The sequence below is a fragment of the Diabrotica undecimpunctata genome, chromosome 3 (assembly GCF_040954645.1).
Source record: "Diabrotica undecimpunctata isolate CICGRU chromosome 3, icDiaUnde3, whole genome shotgun sequence".
Classification (NCBI taxonomy): domain Eukaryota; kingdom Metazoa; phylum Arthropoda; class Insecta; order Coleoptera; family Chrysomelidae; genus Diabrotica; species Diabrotica undecimpunctata.
Genome location: NC_092805.1, coordinates 168274347 through 168300162, shown reverse-complemented (window position 1 = coordinate 168300162; position 25816 = coordinate 168274347). Strand labels below are relative to the sequence as shown.

The window sequence follows — 25816 nt, the reverse complement described above, 5'->3', positions numbered from 1 at the left end:
AAAGTTAATATAGCAATACGAAAAATAATGGATGATTAACAGTGAACTATGCAAAAATGCCAAATACAATCGATATACGTATAGTAGCCGAAAACTTTTCAAACTGAGACAGACTGTCCTTTCGTTTTGTCACGTAATCCACCAAATCGCTCTTCCCAAAAAAGGCAACCTTGTGTTATAAAGTTTGTTGCGTCATTATTTTCCAGTTAACTATCCTTAGCACATGTCCCCAACTTTTTAAATCGACGCTACACGGCGACGAAACAAAAGAAAAATGAAAAACAATCTAGAAACGAATCGTTCGACTTCCAAAGAAACGAAATATAATCGAATCTCCCCAGGACACGAGAAAGTATGTTGAGTGAATAAAACAATCGGAATCGACAATGGAGGCAGCACAAACTTTATGTATAGGACTTTTAAAAGGCATCAACAGGACAGGAATAGCTCACTACAAAAGGAACTCACTCTACATCATGAAAATATCGTAATATAGGCTCATCTTTATAGAGCCGTAACGGTTTATTGACAGGTAAAATTTTACGAAATCAAAGATATATCTGTATCATCGGATGAATACATACATATACATATTTCTTACCACTAATTCTGAGTTCTATTTAAAAAATGGGGGTCGAAACCAATGATAGCCAGTTGATACGACAGGCATGAATGAACATCAGGAAAGCCCTGAAAATCACAGAAATGCCATCATTAAAAAATTCAACTTATCTGATCTCGGTGGAATTAAATATTTCGACAGAAATTTCTTTAAATCCGGGGTCTCATGGAGCGTGAAGAGGTGCTCCTCGCCAGTTTACGTCGGCAAAGAGAAAAAGAAAATAGATAATAGTGAAAAGAAAATATAACACGGTTGGTACCGCCGTTACTGTAAAATTAATAAATATTTACTTTTTGATAACTACTCCTACGGAGCGTGTTCCCTCGATCTCGAGATCGAGGGTTTAGTTTAGTTTTGTCTGTTGGACGCCACCAATCTTGGCGCTAAAAATTTTAGGAAGTTGGATATTTATACGATGATAAGAGTTCCAACATATCTTCGTTAGACTACTTAATAGTGGTACACTGACCATACCAGACCCTAGCCGTCTCGGAAGGGTAGGAGGGGTAAACACGTGGTATACATCAGCTTCCAACTTTCCTTTTTACTGTGTTGATTAGGGCAAATAGGCAGTTTTGCCCTATTCCAGGGATCGTAAACCACAAATAATATTAAGGGAGTAAAGGGTATTCCACATTAAGTTGGTTCCCATCTTTTAGATTTTGTCTTTTTCTATTATGTATTGGGTATTACTCTTCGCCGACAAAGAACGCTGCTTTACGTTCTGTCAGTTTCCGGCTTAAACGGCTGAAAGTCCTGAGGGACTTTTTTTACTTGAGGTTTACTTGTATATAAACAATACATTGGGCCATATGTAAGAAACCAAGTAAAACGAGGAAGCATTTTTTAGGCTTTGAAGATAGATTTAAAAATCAGATTAGAGGGCAACTTTCGGAACTTATCCACAATTTTATGGTATGCTTTCACTGAAGATGCAGTTAATACTGATAAAAGTGATTTCGATAATAAGCTAGGTAATGTTTATATTATATTTTTGTATGTATGTATTGCGATACCTACTTGTGACGTATTGCTGCTACTGAAAAATTTTAATGCCAGGATCGACAAAAAAGATTTCGTTAGAGATTTGTCTGGGATGTACTCGTTGGAGACGCAAAATAGAGAAAACTAATATCTCGAACACTTGCCGAGGCTAGTGATAAAAGTAATTATTTTGAACATTGTTCTGCAACAACTGGAGGAGAAAATACGCAGTGGTGGGAATAGAACTTGGGAGCAAGTTTATAACAAATCTTTCCTTGCAAATGATCATGTGATAATGGCAAACAATGAGGAAGACATGAGTTATATGATTCGAAAGTTAACCAAGGAATACAAAATTGGGGACTTTTCATCAACATTAACAAAATGGAATATCTTATACATCTTAACGGAATAATGAGAGATAGAGCCATAAATAACGGTGAATGACTTCTAATCGATGTGACTTAAGTTTTGGTTAACAAGAATCTCCAATCGTCCAAATATCTAAACTTAAATGATACATATGATGTCTTATCACACATCTGCAGAAGCCATTTACCAAAGTAACAAAAAACGCTGGATTCACAAACAATGGATGCTGGTTATTAAGAATAAAAATGGTTGCTGGTTGTCAAAATGTGCAACGAGATACCAAAAAAATTGGCCGAGAATTTGTAGGTAGGACTTGGTCGAGAACCAAGTTCCATTCCTACAGAAATATTTGAAGTAAACTACAAAGAACGTAATAGAAGTGACAATGATCTAAAATAACGCTAAATAGTTTGACGATGCATGTAAACAAGCGTAGACAGAACAAATGTTTTGCAACAAGCAAAGGCCAAAAAATGAAAGTCCAGGAGGTTATGAAATACACTCATGAACAAAGATGAAATCTTTATTAAAGCAGCGTGTTGAGGAAATTGACAATCTAAACTAATTTAAAGAATGTATAGAACTTTGAAGTAGAATAAAACAAAAATGATTTTTATAAATTGGTATGAAATTGACTTTATTCGAAAGATAAACTTTTGGCATTATAATGTAAATATGATCTCTGGCATATGACCGTCATGGCTGGCTCTGACGTAGTTTAATCTGGAGGTTCAATTTTCGATCACTTTTTCCAATATCTGTCGCCGTGTATCGGCAATAACGCGGCGTATGTTGTTCTCCGAGTGGTTAATCGTTTTGTGCTTATTGGCGTAGACTAGCACCTTCACATATCCCCACATAAAATAGTCTAGCAGTGTTAAATCGTACGATCTTGGGGACCAATTGACGGTCCAAAACGTGAAACTAGGCGGTTACCAAACGTTTTCTTTAATAAATCAATTTTGGTACGAGCTGTGTGACAAGTTGCGTCGTCTTATTGAAACGACAGCTTCTGGACATCATGGTTGTTTAATTGGGGAATGAAAAAGGTAGTAATCGTGGCTCTATAACGGTCACCATTCACTGGAACGTTCTGTTCAGGCGTCAAGTCAATTTATTCTGTAATGCCAAACCAAACTTAACATAAATCACTTGACAGCTGTCAAAATAACCTAAAGTTAAAAAAGTGTTACCAACTTAAATTTCTATAAATCTAAAAAACCACCCTTTATTACTATAAAAAGTTGATAGATTATTCCAAAGTCCCTAGGAAAACTTAATTTCCTGGAGATGATAGTTGCGTTTGCGGAAACGAAGAAGCAACATTGACATACTTTATTACAGACTGGAGTCTTAACACATAAGTAAGTATTACGAGGCATCTTTACTATCTGTTGCGGTTATTAAGTTAAGTAACGAGTTACAAAAGCCATGTTTTGTTTATGTTTTATAATAAATTATTATCTCTTATTTTAAAATAAATTTTGAACGCTGGAAAGATCATTGGAAAGATGGACAGAGTGAGAGAGGGAGGGACGGGAAATCTAGACAAAAATTTCAGTACTTTATGGATGGACATTTCGATTATCGACTCTATCTGGTTTATTATCCATATTACTAATCTTTTTAAACCATTTTTAACTATTTTTTTAATATGTGTTGTTTGACGTCATATAGTCTCAATCCTTTAAAGACGGACAATACAAGACATCACGATGACCACTACACCCCCTCTGGGGGATCAGGACTTAAGACAGAGAGTCTAAATCAAGTCCGATCCTGATTCCTGCGAGAACTTTATATATAAGACTTTAAAAGTGAGGTAAAATACATCGGAAAGTTGGCGGATTAAAGTAGAAACAACTGACAAACACAAAGAAGGATTGTTAAGAGAAAAAAAGTGGACTTTTAAAAGTTTAATTCAAAGACTTAGATTCGCTTTGATTTCGGAGATTTTGCTGCCGCAAATTGGATGAGGTTCTCAATTTCGACTATATAGATGTAGTGTTATGTGTAGGGCAGAATCGTTTGGATACAGCGTACAACTGTAACTAAAATTTTTTAACACAATAGTATTTATTATTATATTCTTTTGGGACACATTCTTTGACAATAATTTTTCCTAATATATCCTTATATGTAGCAAAAAGGAAGGTTATAAATTAAATCACATATATTGGGACCGAAATTAGCTCAACTCAACTTAAGACAAAAAATAATTCAACAAAAAAAATTACAGGTAGAAACATGGAAACTAACTAGAAATAATGAGCTATTATTATGCCATAATAACAGATCACCATTTTAAAATATTCTTTTTAGAAAACGATTTCCGAATGTTCCACATTTCGTAATTGTTCTTCGTAGCTTAGTCCGGATTAAAGTTTCCTTTCTACTTCGAGGCTTTTGTTAACTTTTTTAGAATTTTTTACGTAGGACAGGTAGCTGGTCTGTCGATATAACCCTCCTCCTCTATTAGGACTTGGGACCAAAAAAAATAAGTGTTTTGCTACTCGATCCGCAACACAACCATTTCAGGCGAAGTTTAGATCAAAAATTTACCGGAATGTAATTTTATTTCTTAAGATGTTGTTTTTATTACCTTTAGGAGATTGTCATGTATATAGCAATAAAAAAGATAAACGATATATGCGTATATAAATCGTTCTATTCTGTTTAAATAATTGCTTGTGATGTAATATAAAAATGTTTAAAAATACATGTACAAGCGATAATATTTCCACAGTAGCTCAAATTAAAAAAACTGAGAAGTATAAATAAGAAGAATTAATGTTTTCGTCCCAAGCATTTTCGTTTTAATTTCGGGCGTTAAGACACATTTATCTCAACATAAATCTGTTAAATATATTCCGAGTATTATACAAGCGGTTACTACAAGAATCTTCTCGTTCTGGATAAATACTTAATTAATCCGAATAACTCCACTTTTATCGTTAATAAACTTGACCAAAATAGGGGTTTGGACTCCTCTTACAGCGTCCTACTTGACTGGGCATATTTTGATAACTATCTAAGAGTTTACATTGGAATTCAAGAAGATACTTTACCAGCGGCGCCTCGCTGCAGTTGTTTTTTCTTTTAATATTACGATCAAGAATCGACAGATACTTCAAGAATGTATTGTGCTGCTTATATTAACTTAAGGGTACATCAAGAAAGTTTGTTAAACGAATATTAACTTGATTTACTGTATTTGATGGGCAAGTTGATTGAAAACTTGCAATTTGATCGAAGACCCGAAGTTGATAATATAAATACGTAAAAGCGGAAGTCAAATGCAAAAGTAGAAGTAAGAAATAAATTACTATACTATAATTCACATTCAGATGGCAGCGTTCCAGAGATAGGCCTGTACTTTCTATATGCCAGAAATAACTACATTGTTGTCAGTTTTTAATCGTACCTACAATCGTACGTTATGGGCCGGCTCCTATAAAAGAATTATAATTTCGGAAATATTTATGAATGTGAAACGGAAAAATACTACATTTTTTTAATTATATAAATTTTCTGTTGGTATTTTAAAAATAGAAAGTTATATTTCGGAAATCTGGTCTTTTCGGAATTATATCTTCTGTTCAAAATTGTTTACAATTCGTGGAAATGAAATAATTATTTGTATAATCCGTTTTTGATCTTAATGTCCTTTTAATGACACACTTTCTCTACCTGCATTTACAGTTACAGACATTAAAAAATAATTTAGAATTAAAAAAATATACCTATTTATAAATTCAAAATTATTGTCTAATGCCAGCAATTATAAATTCAGGTAAATACTTGAGAGTCATTAAAAGAATTTTCAGTTGATATCAGACGTTTGTGTCGTGTCAGTGTCAAAATGGCCGCGAGTGTAATAAAATTTAAAAACGGTAATTTGTTAAATAGTGAATGCAAAAAAATAGTGTTAAATGTTTTTAACTATTTATCAAACAGTAATAATGCTAAAAGTGTATCAACAATAGTGCGGGAAGTTTCTGCTATGACTGGAGTCTCTGAGCGAACGATATTCCGATATAGAAGTGAAAGTAAAAATGGTCCACTCGTAACTCCTATAAGAAAAAAAAGAACCGGTTATTTGAATAGTCGTGAGAATAGATATGATGAAGCAACTCGGTCTAGAATAAGACAAGTAGTGCACGGTTTTTTTATGGACAATATTCCTCCAACCCTTGACGTAGTACTAGAAAAAATTAAGCAAATGGAGCATCTTCCGAATTTTTCCAAGAGTACGTTGAGAAGACTATTGCACGACATGGGTTTTATATATGGCAAACAAGGTAGAAATTCAATATTAATAGAAAAACAAGAAATAGTCGCTTGGAGGCGTCACTATCTCCGGGAAATAAAGAAACTGAGGAACGAAGGAGCCAATATCATTTATATGGACGAATCATGGGTTAATACTGGAATAACCAATGGGCAAGTATGGCAAGATACAACAATAAAAAATAGCCGACAGGCTTTCGTAAATGGACTTACCACAGGTTTAAAAACTCCGACCGGAAAAGGACCAAGATTTGTTTTAGTCCATGCAGGAAACAAAGACGGATTTGTTGAAGGTGCTGACATCACTTTTCTTGCCAAAAAAGGTGCTGAAGATTATCATGAAGAGATGGACGGAGATCTATTTGAAAAATGGTTTGAAGAGATGTTAATACCGAATCTCCCAAAAAATAAAAAGAATGTCATTATCTTGGACAATGCATCTTATCACTCTAGGAAATTAAATTTTCCCAAACAATATTGGGTGAAACGTCAAATTAAGGAGTGGCTCTATGAAAAGGACATTTATTTTGAAGAAGATTACTTAAAAAATGAACTTCTGGAAACTGCTAATGTATTTAAAAATATTTATGACAAATACAAAATTGATTGTATTGGTGAAAAATACAGGAATCACAGTGACGAACAATGCCGCGTAGATGTACATATCTTAAGACTTCCGCCTTATCACTGTGAACTGAACCCAATAGAAATGGTGTGGAGTGAAGTGAAACGGTACGTGTCCTCTAAGAATTCAAGTTTCAAACAAAACGACGTTAAAACATTGATTTATGAAGGTTATGATAAAGTACAGAACAATGGACATTGGAAAAATTACGTCAACCATGTTATAAAATTGGAGAATAATTTTTGGACAGTAGACAACATTCAAGATGACATTGAACCTATTAGAATTTCATTAAACGATGACTCTGAAGATGAACTAGATTATGAAAATGAAGATGATTGAAAATTGTTTTTCGGGGGTATTCTTTTCTCAGTAAAGGTAATAAAATATTTAGTTGATCTGGTTGAAATGTAGCACACTTAAATAACTCATTAATCGACATAATTTCAAGTAGTTATATTAGACGTCATTATGCAAAAAATAAAGTTATGAACATTTAATAAATTAGTGCACAATTGAGGCCCCTAGAACACAAGGGGTGTAAGTGCCAAAAACAAAGTTTTGAAAAATCTTTGTTCAAAGTTCGATATAAATTTAAAAACCTAGGTAGCACTTTTTCAGTTTTCAGCATGTTTTCAATGACATGTAATTTTTGATGGTGTTATTGTTGTTAATGTAGAAAGTTTGAAGCCAAAAGTACGTGCCTGTTGTTAGATATCAGTTGCTAAGTGATAAGCAATTGCACTTACACCCTTGTGTTCTAGGGGCCTCAATTAGGGGTTTTTTGCAATTATCTCAGTCATTTGTTTATGTATTTTAATTTACAAACTAAAAAATTAAAAAACTGTTTAAGATCTGCAACATTTATTTGAAACATTTTTCCCTAAAATGCACGAGGAACAAAATAGGCAAAAAAATGATTTTTCCAAACTTCATCTTTCTTTAAAAAATAAACAAAGCAAAATTGGCTGTAATTCTTCAAGGAATTATCATCAGTTATCCCTTATCTACCGTTTAGAACATTAAAAAACCTGTAGAATATTTTTCATATTTTTTTCCCTATTAACTGCGGTATTATGTATAAAAGCATTTTAGGAATTATTACCATTTATTTCATTCACGAATTTTCTATTAACAACTTTAGCTTACCTAAACATATCTTAGTTTACCGTGAGTTTGGCCCTGCTTATTTTACAAAAGTAGCAAAACTTACAATGGCAGTAGAATTGGCAACGCTGTTATCCTATATCCGTACACTGCCATCTCAACGTGACTTTATCTATAACAGGGTGCATAATAATTGAAGGTCATATGTGAATGAAGAATTTCTGAGAGCAAGAAGTCTTAAATTGTGTAAATAACAGCCTTGCAGCAATCTAGGACGTCCAGTCCCTTCACGATGCAGATAAGTGTCATCATTGGACCACCTCCTCCAAACTCTTATCATCGTTGATAAATTAGTTTTAACTATTCTCGAAATTTTTCGCAAACCAAAACCGGATCTTTTGTGCCTACAATGCGTCCCTTCTCGAAGTCACTTAAATGACGAAATTGCCGACGACCGTGAACTCTTGGCATTTAAAATTTTTTGGATAAATCAAAAACAATCAAAAATGACCATTACTGAATTATAAATAAACCAAAGTTAAATACACAGAAATAAATTATCTTATCTTTTTTGTTTTTGCGTAAAAAAAAAGAAAAAAACTTCAGTTAAAGAAAAGATAGCGCAGTTAAAAAAAGATAGCGAGGTAAAAACTTTATCATATATATATATATATATATATATATATATATATATATATATATATATATATATATATATATATATATATATATATAGGTTTTTAAATTTATATCGAACTTTGAACAAAGATTTTTCAAAACTTTGTTTTTGGCACTTACACCCCTTGTGTTCTAGGGGCCTCAATTGTGCACTAATTTATTAAATGTTCATAACTTTATTTTTTGCATAATGACGTCTAATATAACTACTTGAAATTATGTCGATTAATGAGTTATTTAAGTGTGCTACATTTCAACCAGATCAACTAAATATTTTATTACCTTTACTGAGAAAAGAATACCCCCGAAAAACAATTTTCAATCATCTTCATTTTCATAATCTAGTTCATCTTCAGAGTCATCGTTTAATGAAATTCTAATAGGTTCAATGTCATCTTGAATGTTGTCTACTGTCCAAAAATTATTCTCCAATTTTATAACATGGTTGACGTAATTTTTCCAATGTCCATTGTTCTGTACTTTATCATAACCTTCATAAATCAATGTTTTAACGTCGTTTTGTTTGAAACTTGAATTCTTAGAGGACACGTACCGTTTCACTTCACTCCACACCATTTCTATTGGGTTCAGTTCACAGTGATAAGGCGGAAGTCTTAAGATATGTACATCTACGCGGCATTGTTCGTCACTGTGATTCCTGTATTTTTCACCAATACAATCAATTTTGTATTTGTCATAAATATTTTTAAATACATTAGCAGTTTCCAGAAGTTCATTTTTTAAGTAATCTTCTTCAAAATAAATGTCCTTTTCATAGAGCCACTCCTTAATTTGACGTTTCACCCAATATTGTTTGGGAAAATTTAATTTCCTAGAGTGATAAGATGCATTGTCCAAGATAATGACATTCTTTTTATTTTTTGGGAGATTCGGTATTAACATCTCTTCAAACCATTTTTCAAATAGATCTCCGTCCATCTCTTCATGATAATCTTCAGCACCTTTTTTGGCAAGAAAAGTGATGTCAGCACCTTCAACAAATCCGTCTTTGTTTCCTGCATGGACTAAAACAAATCTTGGTCCTTTTCCGGTCGGAGTTTTTAAACCTGTGGTAAGTCCATTTACGAAAGCCTGTCGGCTATTTTTTATTGTTGTATCTTGCCATACTTGCCCATTGGTTATTCCAGTATTAACCCATGATTCGTCCATATAAATGATATTGGCTCCTTCGTTCCTCAGTTTCTTTATTTCCCGGAGATAGTGACGCCTCCAAGCGACACTATCGCTTAATTACTATTATAGTAATTTATTTCTTACTTCTACTTTTGCATTTGACTTCCGCTTTTACGTATTTATATTATCAACTTCGGGTCTTCGATCAAATTGCAAGTTTTCAATATCATCACTTGCCCATAAAATACAGTAAATCAAGTTAATATTCGTTTAACAAACTTTCTTGATGTACCCTTAAGTTAATATAAGCAGCACAATACATTCTTGAAGTATCTGTCGATTCTAAACCAAAGTTAAATACACAGAAATAAATTATCTTATCTTTTTTGTTTTTGCGTAAAAAAAAAGAAAAAAACTTCAGTTAAAGAAAAGATAGCGCAGTTAAAAAAAGATAGCGAGGTAAAAACTTTATCATATATATATATATATATATATATATATATATATATATATATATATATATATATATATATATATATATATATATATATATATTAACCATATACACAGTGTTGAATTTTTTTGGCCATCAGTACATTTAATTCTATAACTACCTCGATCACAAATCCAATTCGTACGCCTATGGATCGTTGAACCATTAACAAAATATATTGTTGTATTCCGATCTGGATTACGATAAAGAATTTATATCTGCATATGGAAAGACTTGGGTGCTTGCTACTTGCCTACCTGTTGCTTTTTGTTTACTATTCCTTTTTTGTGCACCGTTTAGTACGTTTGGAGTCGTTGTTTTTTTGTGTGTGGTCTCAGTTTGTTATCTTCTAGACAGAACAAACCAGGTAAAAACAGTAGCTGCTGTTGATTCATTATTACGTAATACGGAGTATTTGTTTTTTGGGAAAGAATGCGAGAAATGTTTGAGGATGTATTCATATACGGGTCTTTTTCTCTTGCGGTATTTGAGATTAAGAAGGGCAGATTGGTTAAAGAAGGTCATTAGAGATGGGAATGGAATGTAAATGTAGGTTTGGGTGGGTGAGTATTTAGAAGTGTTTGAAACACTTATCTAATAGTAAATTTTCTCATTGGTCTTAGTTTATTAAACGCATCTAAAATGCTTATATGTTTTTGAATACGAACGCGTTTACCACAATTTCATGCATACAATACAATACAATAATTAATAAGTAATTGATACAACTTTCATGCATAAAATAATTTTATTGGTTTTTACAAATTATGTGTGATAAAAGGTACCAAGTTGATCAACATCTGAACGGTTGGTCACAAGTACAAAAATAATCTCCCCAATATTATTTTACTTACAAATCGAAATGATGGTAGGACAAATGATAGATTTTTAAAATTGTCAAAACGAGTACGCCCTTACCGAAAATAATAAAGCGTGTATTTAAGACGCTTGGAAGCTTTTAATGGTAAAGAAAATTGCACCAATTTCGGCCTGGATATCCATCAGAAACCGGAGTCTGGTCTTCACTAAGTTACATCTGATCACTCGGTGACATAGTCTAAAATGAATATTGATATAGGTTCAGTTACCAATGGGTATACTTTATTTGGGCTCTTATGTGGTAGCTCCTCATGACAGGTATATAAATGTCTCATATTATCGGTTGGGTTATGTATCTTAAAACCTGTGATCCTATCATGATCTTTACCAATTTCATACTGTGTATATGCCCAAATAATAATTTCAAATAATTGAGCTGTCTCACAAAAAAACATTTTTTTCTTCTTCCTCTTTATAAGCAATTCTGTTTGTTTATTGGCGGATTAATACCTCTATGGAAGGTTATGACTCCATCTTTTGCGCGGCCGTCCGATACTTCTTCTGCCGATTGGTGACTTATCTCTTACTATTTTGACGACACGGGTCTCCTCCCTTCTGCTTATGTGGTTATTCCATTCTTTTTTTCTATTTTGTGTCCATTCTTTTATACACTGTACGTTACATTCTCTTTTAATGTCTTCATTTCTCTTTCGATCTTCAGCGTACTTCCTGTAATTCTTCTCAGTACTCTCATCTCTGCCGTTTCCAGTAACCTTTGCGACGTGGCTGTGTCAGGTCTTGTTTCTGAGGCATATGTCGTTATTGGTCTTACACTGGCTTTATAAATTCTTGATTTCATCTCAGTGTTAATGTGTCTGTTTCGCCATATAGTGTTATTAAGGTATTCTGCCAGTCTATTTGTTTTTTGTACTTGATCTCTCAGTTCTTTGTCCAGGTCTTCATAGCTAGAGAGTGTAATTCCCAGATATATTATTTCCATTACTTGTTCAATACTGATGCCATCAATTTCTATTGTACATCTGGTTGGTTCTTTGCTGACTACTATTGTTTTAGTTTTCCGAGATGAGATCGTCATATTAAGTTCTCTTGCTCTTATCTTAAATCTGTGGACCAGTCTGTGCACACTATCTTCATCTTGGGCTATCAATATTGAGTCGTCTGCATAACAGAGTATTTTGATTTCTTTGTTTCCCATTCTGTATCTTCTTCCTTTGTTAACGCTCTTGATGATTTCATCCATGATCAAATTGAAGAGCATGAGGCTCAATGAATCCCTTTGTCTTATTCCGCTGCCTATTTCTATAAGTTTTGTAAGTTATCCATCTATTCTGACTTCTATTTGGTTGTTTTGGTAGATGTTTTCGATAGTTTTTATAATGTTTAAAAGAACTTCTCTAATATACAGAAGATGGATTACATCTTTGAGTCTTACTCTGTCAAACTGCTAAACTTTTCCTCTGATTTATTAGCACTTGTAAAATTTTAGTTGTAAATTTTAGCCTAGTATTTAACAAGTTTATACCTCTGTAGTTTTCTGGCTGTTTTTTATCTCCTTTTTTGAATAGTAGAATTAGTTTTATAGTCCAAGAACTTTTGTTCTTGAACTCAACAATTCAGTTAGTTCCTACTGTATTTAATAGAATTAAAACACAATTTGAATTAAAAATGAGTTATGCTCTTGTTAATTAAAATTAAATACAGCAATTGATACAGAAACGTCATAAGAAAATAGTTTCAGGACCAGATTTAAATATTATTTAAGGTTTTTAGGCAAATAAAAATTTTTCGATTTTGGCCATATGTTCAGAATGCATTCATTCACTCGTATTCTCATTTCCTGTGACCAAACTGTAAATATTAGAATTAATTAACTAACTTATTTTACCACGATGATTCTCTCTCGTCGAAATAAAATTTATCACACAACACTATCATTTCTTGTTATGATTAAAACGCAATTATGTTCTATGATTGGTTTGATTGACAAGGTTTTATTGGTAATCAGCATGTATTGCAGGCAATCAAAAATCAACACACAACTTCAATCAATATTGGCCAGCACGTGTCGATGAAAATTAATGAACAAAATGACAAGGAAGGAAAAGATATACGTGGATTATTAGGAGCATTTATGTTATTAAATAAATGTATGTAGACTGTATAGAGTAATCTATTGTACAGTTGGTTCCTAAAAAACTGGTACGACTGTTAAAGTGTATTTTGTAGAAAATTGAGCAGTGTAGTTTGAAGGATAAATCCTTATTACTTACATACTGTTATTATCACTGCCAAATCTTAAAATTTGTCAGATAACTTATCCTGTTCAACTTTAAAAAATGGCGCCACATGCTAGCAAAGAACTAACAGCAAGAATTGTAACGAATTAGAAGATGGTTGGTCACTATCTACCGTAGCGAACCGTTTTATCGTAAGTAGAACAACAGTTTTTAATATTAATAATAGATGGAGAGAACAAGAAACTCTCAGAAGAAAGCAAGCTTCTGGAAGACCAAAAATATCTACCGCTTATGAAGATCATACGTTTTTGAAGAGATTAGAAGAGAATCCTTTTGAAGATGCGAAAACTGCAAGAATTATGTCACAGTTTCCGGGAAGAAAGACAACAACTTAGCGCCCAGAATTTGCCCAGAACTTACCGAACTGCGGCAAAAAAACAAGCTCTTACACCACAACAGAAGCAATCAAGACTTATATTTGCTTTAAACCATCAGCTACAAAATCAAGATTTTAGGGACAGGGTAATATTTACAGATGAGAAAATGTTTCAATCTTCTAAAAATGGCAAAATTGGTGTGTATAGACCAGATGATAATAGATTTAATCCTTTATATGTTGATAAATATCGAGCAGCTAGTCATTTTAGCGCCAATGAATGGGGATGGATTTCATTTAGAGGACTGGGAATGGTGTGGAGTATTGATGGCAGGTTTGTTGGCAGACTTATCTGAATCTTCTAGAAAACATCATGTTTCCCAGTGTAGAACAGTTGTATTCAGAAAATAATTTTATCCTCCAATAAGATAATTGTTCTGTTCACACTGCAAATATAATAAACCAGTGGCTCCAGAATAACAACATCGAAACCTTACCGTGGTCAGCTACAGTTCAGATTTAAACCCAATCCAGAATGTCTAGGGGGGTTATTATAAAACGATTATATCGGCGTTATTTTATACCTCAAAATGCTGAAGAGCTGTGGCACGGTATACAACTTCCTTTGAGAGGAGATCTCTGAAGAAGACAATTTCATAGCTCCTTTCACGCAGATAGACCGAAGACTACAAGCTGTTATCAATGCTGATGGAGATATTACAAAATATTAATTTTATTTTTACACACCTAAATTTAGTATAGTTTGGGTCTTGTTCCCTCCATTTTTTATTAATAAAAAAACTGTGGTTCTGCTTATGTTAAAATGTTTTGCTACTCTGATAGTGCCTAGTTATCTTTTAATTTGGTTACAATTCTTGCTTTAATATATTGTTGAGTTAAGCCGTTTGTTTATTTCTTAAGATGAATAAAAATATGTAATAACAACAACCCTATTTTATGTAAAAACTATCATTCATATACTCTTTATAAAATGCAGGAATTCAAAATAATATCGAAATTTAGACCTTAATAATTATTCATCATCATCAATGGCGCTACAACTTTTCGTGAGTCTTTGCCGCGTTTACTATTGCCTTCCATGTTTGTCGGTCCTGTGCCAGTAATTCCCATTGTCGCACTCCCATTTTCTCTAGATCTTCTTTGACTGCATCTTTCCACCTTTTTCTAGGCCGCCTTACAGGCCTTCTTCCCTCTGGCCTTTCCCAGAACACATTGTTTATAAGACGATTGTCGTTACTGCGTATCACATGCCCTTCCCATCTGAGTCTATTGGCCTTTATATATCTGACTAGATTTTCTTTTCCGAATAGAGACTCTAGCTCGTTATTGTATCTGCCCCTCCATTCGTTTGTCACGCTGTCTCTGCAAGGGCCATATATCATTCGAAAAATTTTACGTTCCCACACCAGCAATTTATTTATTTCTCTTTTTGTTAGCGTCCATGTTTCGCTTCCATACGCGACTGCTGGTCGTATTATGGTCTTATATATCCGGATTTTTGTACCTAGTGAATAAAGTTTTGACTACTTTAGATGTTGCATTGCAAAGAAAGATCTGTTTCCTGCCATTATTCTCGTTTCAACTTCTCTTCTTTTTATAATCATTACAATTTATTTATTAAAAATGAATTTTTTGTTGTTTGTTTGTTTATTTTATTATTTGTCTGTCATAATAAATTTAATATAATGTCAGACTAATTAGATACACTGCTCAAAATGATCAAATTTTACTAAGAGTCGTATCAGTTTTTTTGGGAACCAGCTGTACGTCTAGTAGGAAATATGCCAAAATAAGTAGATTACATGTTTAATTCTTTCTAATTTACTTTCTTACTTTATAAACTATTTGATGCTTATTTTTAATGGACAATATCATGGGAAACGATGGAGAAAGAAGGGGAGGAATATGTCCAAAAGTAGATGTTCTTACGTGATTAGTTGGAGAATATGAAAGACGACACTGATTTTTGTGTTTAATAAATCATTAAAATAATGTATTTAATATGGAATTCACTTAACAAAATATTTTATTTAGTCAAAATTTATTTAAAATTTATGCATATCAAAAAAACACATTTTTTGTTCCTTCCCGTACACACAGTCACATAATCCTCTTATATTTTATTGTATACTTTAGACCCCCTGTGACACTACGTCTCCATAACTCACCGTCCATCATCCATCATATTTGAGAATAAATTACAAGCATATTATGCTGACAACAATTTTACACTCCATGTTAAACATCCTTTCGAGAAAATCCTGATCCTTGTAAGACAATGGCCCGACCAGCCCTCCTGCTGTCGGTTCTTTTTAATTTTTTTTTCTTCAAAGAGGAACAAAAAGCACGAGAGTTTTGTTGTGACAGTCGTACTTAACGTTGGTTTATGTTTTTTGATTTTTTGTTGTGGTCGTAGAGGAAAAAAAAGACTTGTCTTCGTCCAATATGGTGAATGGGTTGCTTGACTTTATTTATGGTGGCCTTTTGTAAAATGAGTTGACGTATTTTTTTGTGTAGGTGGAAGTGGATGATGTACACGGAGAGGCATTGTAGTTTATTGCTTTTGAGAGGATAATCTATTGGTTGAGGGATTCAGTCATATATTTTTTATTGACAGACTGAAAAAATCCATCAAAGAAATGTGTGATTCTTCTTTGTTTTGCTTAGGTTTAAAATAATTTAAATATAGCTGATATACAGGGAGTTTGAAATATCTATCACAGGCAACTATCAATATTGATATTAGTATCGTAATGAACTTTTGAATATCAATGTTGAATGGGGAAATAGATGCATGAAGTAGAATTACACTGGGACGGATGAACTGGAAGAAAATGAGTGGTAGGTTGTGTGAGAGGAAGATTTCAATGATATCGGAAAGTATCATTGTATAAAGCTGTCATAAGACTGGCTGTGACACTTTTTCAGTGATGAAATCAAGTTCAAGAGCTTTTTTGGGTTTATATTTTTTTTATTTCAATGTGAAATGTATTTATTTTAGAGTTACATATCTAATGTTGTTGTAGAGTATTTTCTAGGTGATTATCAAATATTTATTTCCTTTTATTCTTACGACATTTTCTGGGGTGTTGTTCCAAGTAGCTGGTACGCTTTTAATAAGTAATTCTACTTCTACTTCTAATTGATCAATGGTCCATCTAACTACTCTTAGAAAGTTGGAAGCCAATATGTAACAATAAAACTCCCAACTTTCTTTAAGAGCTAATTGTTTTTGCTCGTCTTGCTCAATCTCTCAGGTGTGAGAACGTCTATCTTATTTGCGAATATCAAAAAGGATTTTGCTGTGAAAAATAAAACATAATATTGACTAATCGTATTTATTGTAAATTAAAAATGAATTTTTATTATGAAAAACAAAGCAAATTCTGCCTATAGCTTTACACAAATTTCAAATTGATACTTATGGTTCCATGTAGTAGACAGCATAACATGTTGATGACTTCAGATGCTGGTTGGAGAGATTGTAGCTGAATGAGTAGATTTCAAGTTGGTGGATATGCCGGGAATTGAACCCGATGTAGTTTTTAGTAGCTATTGAGTTTTGCGGGCTATGTTGCTGCAGTTGCTATCACATGTGTGGTGCACTACGAGGCTTCTGGAAGTTCATCCCAACAAATGGGAACAAAAAAAAATTATTAAGGACAAAAAAACTAAAATAATAAACCTTATGTTAGCGACTGCATACGTTTTAAAGATTTCCTTGCCGTAGAAAAAATATTTTTTTTTTAAAGGACGTAGCTGATGGCAAGGATAATTAAATCAATATAATAATTATTGAAATAAATTAGTTAAAATAATTTAGATAAAGATCTCACATGCATGTACGTATTTAAAAGTTGGAAATAAAGCATGGTTTGGAATTTTAAGGTTATGTATAAAAAAAAATAAAAGAATTTATCAAAAAAAAGACACAAGATATTTTTGAAATATTAAATATAAAGAAATCAACCTGCCCCAAAGAAGAGATTTAACGATGTAAATGAATTTACGAGCAGAAAATCCAGCTTAAGATGAAAAAATGTTTAAAAAAAATCCCCTTCTATATTGAAGTAAAACTGACATGAGAAAAATCAAGAGTAGCCAATTGACAAATATATTTTGGCGTTTGAAGTGGGGAGTAGACAAAGTTGAGCGCTCTTATTTGGCGAAGGGTAGAAGAAAAATAGTAAAACAAAAGAGAAAGTTAATAAATGAATAAAATGAAAACAAATTGAAATAAAATAATTAAAAGAAAAATACCAAACATGTGACCTTTAGAATGTTACAAAATAAATAATTTGGGGTAAATGATTCAAATTTTGTACTTCTACATATCTCGCCCTCCCTTGTTTCCCCTTTTTTTTTTCGATGTAATATATTTGTTAGAGTTTTCGTATAATTAGACATACTTTCGAAAAAAATAAAAAAAACTGTTTGTATAATTTTTCATGTGTATATTATGTACGTTTTTATTATAGATTTAATTTTTTGTTACAGTGAATGGAGGTTGGTCTCCATGGTCGTCGTGGCAGGACTGCCGGTGTCCTGGTGCCACACTCGCAGCGGGAAAAATGAGTACGAGAACGTGTACTAATCCCGCCCCCAGCAACGGCGGTAAGAATTGCCAAGGATCCGCCGTTAGAAGGACAAAGGACTGCATTCCTTGTCCGCAAGGTACGCATTATCCTTCCGTTTATCCCTTTGTTAAAGGGTATTATTTGTTTCACTCAAAACAATTCCACCAAATATTAGATAAATATTCAAAACTCTTACATAAATAAGACAGAAATGTACTGATCAATTTTTAATTAATATATTAATGCTTTTTCAAATATTTTAATATATCCTTTTAAAAAATATTTTTTCATTGCGTCATACATATGTTAATACTGGTCCTGAAATAACTCAATAGGTGGAATTGTTTCGAGCGAAGTAGGCTCTACTCTTCATCCTTTTGTTTGTCCTTTTGTTAAGGACTAAGGACGAAAAGGACTATGAATCGCTTTAATGTTCAAGATACCGGTAAAACTGTCGAGAAAAAGGATGTATTTATCAACTTAGAGATGTTTTATTATGTTTTCTGAGGTTTTACTCTGTAATTAATGACTCCTAGGTTCATTTTTCATCAGGCCCGTGCGAAAGGTTAAAGGATAATAACGGAGAATGTCTAATATCCCTTTAATTTTCTAACTAAAGGCTTTTTGAGGAAGTTTGAAAAATGATCTCGTTGTTTGTATTCCTTATCGTTGTTCGTTTTGCGAACAACGCAGTAAGACAGTATTTTTGTCTTTAAAATGAAAATTGTTGGTATAATAATGACAACAGTTTTATTGCGTTCTACCGTTTAATAAAAGGAAACAATTTGGTGCTGTCTCTCTAAGCACTTGTTTGGCTTTTATAAACAAATGGCTGTGAAGATTATGTAAATTCCGTGACAAACGATATACAGAGAGCATAGTAAAAGTTGCGAGGAAAGAAAACAAAAATATTTCCTTTGGCACCAATGGGAAAATCAATACAGAATGTTGAAGACTATGCTATACAGACGAGCCAATTATTGCTACAATTGCAGACAATACAGCAAGATAACCTATTGATCAAATTTCAATAAATGTCTCAAGAAAGTTAAAAACGTTTGATACAAAATTGGTTCTAGAAGTAATCACTGAAAAATCAGCTTAAATGACATTGAAAAATTGTTATGTTAATTAACTATAGATTAACTACCAAGTTAGTGTAATGAAGAACAAAGTTAAATATTTATGGTATTTACCTGCATGAAGAAGAACGTACAAAACGCACACGAAAGCAAAAAATGACAAGTACAAAGTACAAAAAATCGATAATTATCTATAGAAAGAAAGATTCCATTATAAAATTTATAGTCCAAATAGATCTACGGAATTAAATTATAATAATATGGGAAACATTAGCGAGTGGCATCAATTATAGAACAAGCAACGAAGAAAACCATTGGAAAAAAGAGGGACTTGCCCAAAACGGAAATGGTTTGACAAACAATGCGAGGAAATGCTGGAAATAAAAACTCACGATAGATTCAAAATCCTACAAAACCCTATAGATGAGAAAAAAGCAGAGTTTTACAGAACAAATGTACAACCAAGGCGACTATTCAGAACTAAAAATAGGAGCTACCTAGAATAGCAAATACAAGAAATGGACATAAGTGGCAAGACAAATCAGGTAAGGAAATTAATTAGAAAAGTTACGACAATCAGACGAGTTGGAACTGTTGGGGTAACACGATGGAAGGAATACTTTCGGAATTTACTAAATATTGAAAGTGAGATGAAGGAAACAGTTATTATATTCAATTGTGCAGTTGTGGCAATACAAGCACCAACACTTTAAGAAGTAAATAATGCAATAGCATCTCTTACAGATTACAACGCGTCAGGAAATGATGGTATAAATAGAGAATTGATAAAAAAAAGAGGAAACTTTTTACATCAAAAATTGTATGACATTATTCTGAGAATAATGCAACAGTAGAAAATGCCTAGGGAGTGAAATGGAACCGTTTTAATACTCTTACATAAGAAGGGAGAACAATTTCGAAAATAATCATATCGTTTATTAGCACAGCATATAAAGTTCTATCAGTTATCTTACTGAAGAGGCTCACTCCGTATTCGAACGATATTTTAGGCGAAAATCAATGTGGCTTTTGTGCTATAAGGTCAACAAATATTAGAAAAACCTGGAAATTTAACCAAGAATTACACCAAATTTTCATAGATTTCTAGCATGCTCCGATGAAAAGAAGGCTACCAGTGTTAGAAATGAAAGTACCAAGACAATTACTGGAGCTAACTCAAATGTACGTAACAGACTCATGTGCACAGGTAAAGATAAGAAACAGAACATCGATGCCATGTAGTATAACATCAGGACTTAGACAGGGAGATCCCTTATCAATGTTGCTATTCAATTTGGCCTTATAATATGCAATAAGTAAAATATTGTCCAAGCTGACAGGGGATTTGCGAATCGAGGATCAAAACTATTGTTGGCTTTTGCTGATGATCTAAATGCAGTTGCTCATTCTACAAGAGACGTGAGAGAGGTGTTTTCACAACTTGAGAAGGAAACAGGTAGTCTGGGACTAGTAACCAACAGTCCAAGACCAAAAGTTAGGCAGAACATCAATATTAATGACCACAACTTAAAAGTAGTAAAAGCGTTTCAATATCTGGGGGTAATCACAGATGACAACCACATAGAAAAAGAGGTCTCACTAAGGAAAGCTACGGGAAATAGAGCATTGTACTCCCTATTATTATTATTCAGATCTAAGCTGCTAAAAAGATCATATGTCAATTATTCATCCAGTTGTTCCATATGGAAGTGAAACATGAACTCTACATTAGCGAGAAATAACTAAGCTGCTGATATTTGGCGGAAGGTTCTTAGAATAATATTTGGCCATCAAAGAGATAAATTGGAAAAAGAGTGGAGCAGAGATCAGAGGAAGACAGAGCGTTAAAGACAGTGTTTTTTAAGAGACAAGGCGCTAGAAGATCAGTAGACCGTCCCAGAAAAAGTTGGAAGGATGATGTTGAAGCCGATTTATCTAGGATTGGGGTACAAGAATGGGAAATGAAAGCGCAAGATCGTAGAAGATAAAGGGCTATAGTGAATGGGGCGAAGACTCACCCCGAGGAGTTGTAAAGCCTGTCAAGAGGAAGAAGAATATGGAAAACAATAAAATAAAAAAGTTGGGAGGTAACTGAAAAATATTAGACATCATGAGAAATGTATCTTAGTGCATTGCAAACCAAATACTTCACGAAGCTGTAAACAATACTCTAAGAAAAAGTAAAAAGTATATCCTACATGCAAGTTGCATAATTCAAGGAACAGTATTATTGAAATGATAAAGCGTTAAGTGGCGACTGCAGCTATAATACTGTCGGATATGGGTTACATTTGCTGTATTATCAGATGTAGAGCAAACAAAAATTATGGTTATCTTAATTATTATCTTAAATTAGCTTACATTTTATGATTATTTGCAATAACTTCTGAATCTTGGGCTCATGGATCCTAGCGGTAAGAGCTAGATCTGGATGTAGCTAGTAACTTTCCTAAAATATTTAACTGCAGAACTTGCGACCAAATATAAAGAAAGAAATACATAGAGTAATCTTATTTGTAGATCAAGACACAGCAATACCATAAATGAAATTGGTTATACCTATGGAATGGATGATCACTTCTGACCATATGGTATTTAAATATACATAGACAGGTCAAAAATTGCAAAAGAATCGAGTGCAAGAATTTACAGTAATGTTGGTAATGTAAGAAGTATTTCTATTCTATTATTAGAATATATCTTTATATGTCAACCAGAATATTATTTAATAGTTCCAAGATACATGAATATAGGTACGCAACCACAAACACTACGGTCACTTGTTATAGAAAATGACGTCATCGAAGCAGTTACCGAATTTGTATACCTGGGAACGCTCGTCAATACTGAAAATGACACTACTGCAGAGATAAACCGCAGAATTTGCACGGCTAATAGATGCTATTTTGGGCTTAATCTCCTTTTTAAATCTACAGTTATATCAAGAAATACAAAAGTAAAACTCTACAAAACAATAATACGCCCAGTCCTAACATATGGTTCAGAAACCTGGACTTTAACAAAAAGCAATGAAAACATGTTAGGATGTTTCGAAATAAAAATACTAAGGCGCATCTATGGAGCGGTAAATGAAAATGGTGTCTGGAGAAGACGATACAACTCTATAGGATATACCAGGAACCAGATATCGTAAAACACATAAAGATAGGACGTCTGAGGTGGGTAGGTCATGTAATGTGGATGGAGCAAACCGACCCAGCTAGAAAAACGCTCCTTGATAGACCTATTGGTCAAAGAAGAAGAGAAAGACCCAGAACAAGATTCCTAGATAACATCGATGAAGACATGAGAAATATGGAAATACGTGCTTGGCGGAGGAAGGCGATGGATAGGGACGACTGGAGAAAAATTCTTGGGGAGGCTAGGACCCACACAGGGTTGTAAAGCCAAAATGATGATGATGAGTTCCAAGATACAATAGATCCACAATTCCAATAGCCACATAGCCAATCAAGCGGTAGCTGTCTACTACCGGAAGAAAACATTGATCGAACACAACATAACTGCCACTGTTAGCACTGAATCTGCTTAGTACTAGATCGTAAGCGACAAACACTTTTTGGGGACTACCAAATGACTTCATAAACATACGGTACCTATTTACCTGATGTGTACACTTTACTACAGAGTTCCATAATTCTGGAGTAGATAGGTAATCAATCCACTACTGTCTCCTCAAAGTCTCAAGAGACAGTGGACAGGAGATTGATGTAAAAAAAGTAAACCGGCACTAGCATAACGACACGTATAGAACACTATACAGCAAAAAGCAAAAAAAAGACAACAACAGAAGAAAGTTACCAAAGGGAAGAAACAGGACTGAGAGGAAGACCTAAAGAGAAATTGGCTACCAGATTATTACTGGAAAGAACTATGTAAAAGTAGAGGTGAAAAAGTCTGATTAAAGCAAGGTTTCACGACATTCTGTGAAAAACTAAGAAAAATGCAGACATACTAATTGTAATAGAATAATCAAAAGAGTGCCGTGCCACAATCAGTGAGCTAGAAATCTAAAGCCTTGAAGATGACCATGAATAGATTCCTACTGTCTTTTGTAATTAAATTTTATAGTCATCTTCATTTACGTTAATTACAGTACTGTTGGTGTATTTCCATTATTTTTCCACTAATATTTTTAGTGTTAGTTAGTGTAAACACTTTATATTCTGAGAATCGTTTCTCGCGAAATTCTTATTTTTCTCGTTTATATCGTTTCTATTGCTTCTTCAATATTATTCTGCAATAAATCGATCAATCCTATCAGCAATGCAACCAGAATAAAATAGTTTATAAAACAGTTACAAAGTCTTCATAAATATATACAGTTCTCATAGAAGAAGCGGTACTACCACTATTACCAGTAACCTAGATTTGCCAATAGCTGTCAGTAGCAACCTCTTTTCAGACATTTTGTTACTTGATCCCACGTAACGAGTCACTTTTCAATAAAGACTTCTTCTTAGTACCTTGCTCTTGCACTTAATTAAACGTTTTATAAACGTCTTAAAATTTATGCGCCAACAAGCTTTGATTACATATTATGTAGGTATTTATTGTAGTGTTTTAAAACTCAAGCTGGGATTAACGTTTTAAAAAATAAAGCTACATTTTAAAATACGGTAAATTCAATAACAGTTACTTGTATAGTACTAACCAATTATAGGCCTACGTCCTATTTATAGATCACTGAACATTTTTTTTTCAACCCTAAAATTTTTCATAGATATTAATAATAATAATTTTTTGTTGTGTTAATATTTCCAACATCTTTTCATTAAAAAAATTATAAACCTTGGACAAGTTTGCTGCTTTTTTATTAGCCCAGGCTGTGGGGCAAAAATTACTCTCTAATCCAGGAATTTATGTAATGTGGCCTAGGTTATAAAGGGCAACCTCAGGAACAATCCCCCAGTTCATTCAACAAAAAATTTTTGGTTATTGTTTATTTATGAGCGTTTATAGGTGCAAAATACGTACTTTTTGAGTTTTTTTCATTTTTTGCCCAAAGTGTTGTAATGGATAATTTCTGTATAGATTATGAAAGTACTCTAAAAGACCTTTAATTTGAGCCGGTATACGTCCAATTTAATTTATTTGTGCGAAAATTGTAATGGAGAGAGTTGCGAAAATTGTCATACTGCTGAATATGAACTAGATGACGCAGAAAAAGAATGTGAGAGTGAGATGGATGTTTTGGATGAATTGTTATATGATTCTGAGGAAATTGTACAACCTACTAAAAAAAGACAAATAAATAAAAACTAAGAATATTTCTGATTTTATAAATATTGAATCTCATTTTAAAACCATATAAATAAATTACAATTATTTTACTGTTTATATCTTTGTTTTACGAATTTATTCCTTATATCAAAGTAATTTGCAATTTAAGATATACATATATATGATGTTTATTTTAATTTATTAAACCAATAATTTAATTTCTCATGAAATTGTACTAAAAATCTAGTTTGATCAAAAGTTTTTAAAATCAGTCTTTTTGAGTTTTTTTTTGGAAAATAGATTGTTTTCAAATAGAAATTTTATTTGTTTGAACTTTACTTTAACATAATTTTTCACTGATAAAAGATTACACAGCGAGGCAGAGTAAGTATTTAAAAAAAAAATGTTAAATACTGAAATAATAGTAGTCTATATTTTAGAATATAAAATTTTTTTAGAAATGGGTATGTTTCATGGGGATGTTCTCAATAATAATCTGGTAGTAGATTGCGTTTAATAGTAGTTTAATAGTAAAAGTAAAAGAATTGAAAAAAAATTGAATGTTAAAAAAAAATTTAAGGGGGTTGGGGGTGGTTTTTTAAGGGTGAAAGTATTCCAGATGTTATTATTTCGACGAGCTACCCCAAATTTAAAAACAATCATCGAAATCGGTTCATTTTTCACCGAGATATTGCAAATTTTTCTGAGTGTCCCCAGATTCGTTTCTTAATTGTTATATATATAATAAATTAATAAAGCCTCTGTGATTTTTTAAAAAAATTATGCTAAATCGGCTTCTATTGGTCGTAGAAAACTGTTTTTTTTTAATTTTCGTTTCGAAGCCAGCTACAATAATCTGCAAATTAGAAATTTGTAGGGTACATAGGGGGCGCTGCAGCTCTAAATGTTTATAACCGAAATTTTACAACTTCATAAATAATAGTTTTTAACGAGTTTAATTTTTTCATTATTTTTCAGTAAATATGAAAATCTACGGCTTTAGGAAAAGAATGAAACAAGAATTAGCCCTCTACCATTTTTTTTGGTAATCCTATGAGCATTCAAAGTTGAAGGTCGGGGTATAAACTAATTAACGTATCTCAGCAACAAATTAAGTGATTTAGGCCTACTACG

The 25816-nt window shown here is 32.8% G+C and overlaps 1 protein-coding gene across 2 annotated transcripts in view; it reads left to right on the top strand.

Annotated features, from left to right (window-relative positions):
• unc-5 overlaps positions 1-25816 on the top strand; it is a 912443-nt gene that overhangs the window by 647081 nt on the left and 239546 nt on the right. For both annotated transcript variants that reach the window (XM_072527515.1, XM_072527514.1), the window contains exon 5: positions 18277-18453. In XM_072527515.1, the coding sequence (XP_072383616.1) occupies positions 18277-18453 (177 nt within the window). The remainder of the gene's footprint in view (positions 1-18276; positions 18454-25816) is intronic.